Source organism: Phoenix dactylifera, chromosome 4, assembly GCF_051530095.1.
Source record: "Phoenix dactylifera cultivar Ajwa chromosome 4, Ajwa_hap1_PhDact_Kaust_v1.1, whole genome shotgun sequence".
In the NCBI taxonomy this organism is placed as follows: domain Eukaryota; kingdom Viridiplantae; phylum Streptophyta; class Magnoliopsida; order Arecales; family Arecaceae; genus Phoenix; species Phoenix dactylifera.
Window position 1 is genome coordinate 42,637,571 of NC_143193.1, and position 3,532 is coordinate 42,641,102.

General features: G+C 48.9%; 1 protein-coding gene across 1 annotated transcript; it reads left to right on the top strand.

The window, feature by feature from the left end:
• The first annotated feature begins 273 nt into the window (after positions 1 to 273).
• On the top strand, positions 274 to 2,361 carry LOC103709938 (leucine-rich repeat receptor-like serine/threonine/tyrosine-protein kinase SOBIR1). Its single transcript, XM_008795474.6, has one exon. It carries the CDS (start codon positions 326 to 328, stop codon positions 2,165 to 2,167), a length of 1,842 nt encoding a protein of 613 aa, XP_008793696.3. The 5' UTR covers positions 274 to 325; the 3' UTR covers positions 2,168 to 2,361.
• Positions 2,362 to 3,532: the final 1,171 nt, after the last annotated feature.

Consider the following 3,532-nt stretch of genomic DNA (forward strand, 5'->3'; position numbering starts at 1 on the left):
TTCCTCCTCCTTCTTCACGTTCTGGACGGCAACATGCTACCTACAAAGACTCCAACACCACACACCAGCTTTGTCCAATAAAACACCACCAAGTAATGCAAACCAAATAATACGACACCCTGAAACATCCGGTCAACATCGAAGGGTCCCAAACGACACGCCCTCGTTGACCTCAAAGTCTTCCAACAAATGCTAGCCGCCCATTTCTTCCACGGCCGTTCCATCACCGTCCATTTCCCCCTCCCGGCGCTCGAACTTTTCCACAACCCATTCCCCTTTAATTGCACCGCCAAATTCACACCTCCATGCCAGTCGCAAATTAACCATGGCTATACGTCTCCTCCTCGTCCTCCTCCTCCTCTCGGCCGCCACCCTCGCCGTCGCCGACGCCGGCATCGACTCCGACTCCCTCCGCCGATTTCTTTCCGATCTCGGCCACACCGTATCCGAGGACCCCTGCCTCATCCGGGGCGTGACCTGCGACGCCGGCGGCGCCGCCACCCGCATCGCCCTCTCCGACGCCGGCCTCGCCGGTTTTCTCTCCCCCGCCGTCGGCCGCCTCCCCGCCCTTCGCGAGCTCTCACTCCCCGGCAACAGCCTCACCGGCGGCCTACCTCGCGAGCTCGCCCGCTGCCGCGCCCTCCGCGTGCTCGACCTCCGCGCCAACCGCCTCTCCGGCGAGGTGCCCCGCGAGCTCGCCTCCCTCTCCAACCTCCGCTTCCTCGACCTGTCCTCCAACCGCCTCTACGGCGACCTCTCCTTCCTCCGCCGCTTCCCCTACCTCGAGAACCTCTCCCTCGCCGGCAACCTCTTCTCCGGCCCCGTCCCCCGTTCTCTCAAATTCTTCCCCAAGCTCCGCCATCTCGACCTGTCCAACAACCCCAACCTCATCGCCCAACCAGCCTCTGACAACTCCCCCGGGCGCCGGAGCCTCCTCCCGAGCCACAATTCAACCAACAATTCTTCATCAACACACAGCAATTCTTCAAGAAACAGCAATTCCTCAGCCACCGCCACGGCGCCGGCGCCAGCGCCATCATCGTCGCATCGGCATCATCACAGGCACAAGCACCGTGTGCGTAACTGGATCATCGGCTTCCTTGTCGGCTCGGTGGCCGGCATATTCTCCGGTCTCGCTATCTCCATCCTCTTCCGGCTGCTGATTAACTGCATCCGGGGCCGGTACAAGAATCCAGGAGGGCCATCCATCTTCAGCCCGATCATCAAGCGCGCCGAACACCTCGCATTCTTGGAGAAGGAGGATGGACTCGCTTCTTTGGAGGTCATCGGCCGGGGCGGCTGCGGCGAGGTCTACAAGGCCCAGCTCCCAGGTACGCCGGAGAAACCCGGGAGGGAGATCGCTATCAAGAAGGTCAGGAGGAGGACACTTGACAATACCGAACCTACTGATGAGGAGAGCAGGCTGCTCGACAAGTGGATGCGTCAGATCCGGTCGGAGATTCGGACCGTCGGCTATATCCGTCACCGGAATTTGCTACCGCTGCTGGCTCATGTTTCCCTCCCGGATTGCCATTACTTGATCTATGAGTACATGAAGAATGGAAGCCTTCAGGATGTGCTCAAGGAGGTCTCGGAGGGCCGGCGAGATCTGGACTGGCTAGCAAGGCACAAGATATCCACCGGAATCGCCGCCGGCTTGGAGTATCTTCATATCCACCACAAGCCTCAGATAATTCACCGAGATCTCAAGCCAGGAAATATTTTGCTGGATGATGACATGGAGGCGAGGATAGCAGACTTTGGTTTAGCCAAGGAGATGCCTGACGCCAACACTCATATAACCACCTCGAACCTTGCCGGGACCGTGGGGTATATTGCACCGGAGTATCACCAGACGCTGAAGTTCACAGCGAAGTGTGATATCTTCAGTTTTGGAGTGATTTTGGCAGTGCTGGTGATTGGTAAGTTGCCATCGGATGACTTCTTCCAGGACACGCATGAAATGAGCTTGGTGAAGTGGGTGAGGAACATGATGAACTCGTTAAACCCGCGGGCAGCGATAGATACGAAGCTGGTGGGGAATGGGTTTGAAGAGCAGATGTTGCTGGTGCTTAGGATTGCTTGTTTTTGCACAGTGGATGACCCGAAGGCAAGGCCTAGCAGCAAGGAGATCAGGACCATGCTGTCGCAAATAAAGCACCAGTAATTAAGTTTGGCAGGAAGGTATTTTACAGCTAGTAGGCATGAAAAAAGTTGATCATGTTTGGCAAGAAGCATTACCAAGGAGAAAACAAATGTATTATGATATAAGTACTCCATAGACTTTTCGCTACGACTGTAACATCTATTATATAAATTATATGAAAGTGAATGCTCCTCACAGTATGCTTTTCAATAAAAGTCTCAGTCTGCTCTCAAATTCTCTTTCTTCTTTGTGGATATTTTATTATCATAAAATTCTCATAGGGAGCTGCAAATGATCAAGGGTGTTCATGAACAACTCGAGTTCACTCTAAGAGCAGAGCTTGGTCAACTCATGCACGCCAAGATTAAAAAAAAAAAGTAAGAGCTTGGGTAATAATAATTTGGGATTGCAAAAGTATGAAGCATGGGCTTGGATTAGTGGGGAGGGACATCTATTTGCTAATCATCCAAACCTGATGGGATTTTTGGGGCTGGTTAGACCTAGATTAATTGGAGCCTAATATCGTTATGTAAAGATGGTCAAGCATACGTATTTCGACAGTCAAAGTCAACAAGAATTTTTAAGCTTCCATGAACAGCTTGCTCATTTGACAAGCAAAGCTTTTATAGCTTAAAAAATAGGGTTATGAGATCTTTGCTTTTTCAACCGCCAACAATAAGACTTTTTATAGTTGATAAGCCTCCCAAAAGATCATGGCCAGCTACCCATCAATGACTATAGGCAACTCTTAATCGAAAACAGCTTCTTTTTTTTTTCCTCGAGGGGTCCCTGCTACATAAAAATTGGTATTACTTGAGAAATGAAGTTTAAAGGATCGCCTGGTCTCCTGTCAATGGTGGGTTCGGATATGCTTGCAGCTGCTACTTGGTAGAAACTATGGAAGGAGAGAATTTTGTAAAAAAAATAATTATGAAGCTAGAGCGAAATCTATTATAATAAAAGATAGCATCTATTTTGCTACAAAAGATATTTATTATTCTTAATAAATATAATAAACAAGTAGAGAGCTTTGGATATTAATATGTTCTCTGGATTTTTGTATCACATTCATCCTCCTGATGATATATGATAGGCTTTTCCCTATGTTAAAAACAAAAATTTTAAAAATAAAAATCTTATTCAGTCATGCCCCGAAACTGTCGCTCGGGTCGACCACTGGACACGGCTATATATCCCTAAAACGAAGCTCTAGAGATTATGTGAGGCCTAAGATGAATAATATCCACATAATACCAACATTTATATTCAAATCAATCTAATAATACCACTAATATTAAATAATTAACTAGTTCAATTACAAAGTTTTAGATATCCATCGGCATCACCAAAATAAAAAAGATAATTAGCTAACTAACTACTAGCTGC

Bases quoted from the DNA above. Each gene is read 5' to 3' on its own strand.
- LOC103709938 (XM_008795474.6), top strand. From the start codon at position 326: ATGGCTATACGTCTCCTCCTCGTCCTCCTCCTCCTCTCGGCCGCCACC.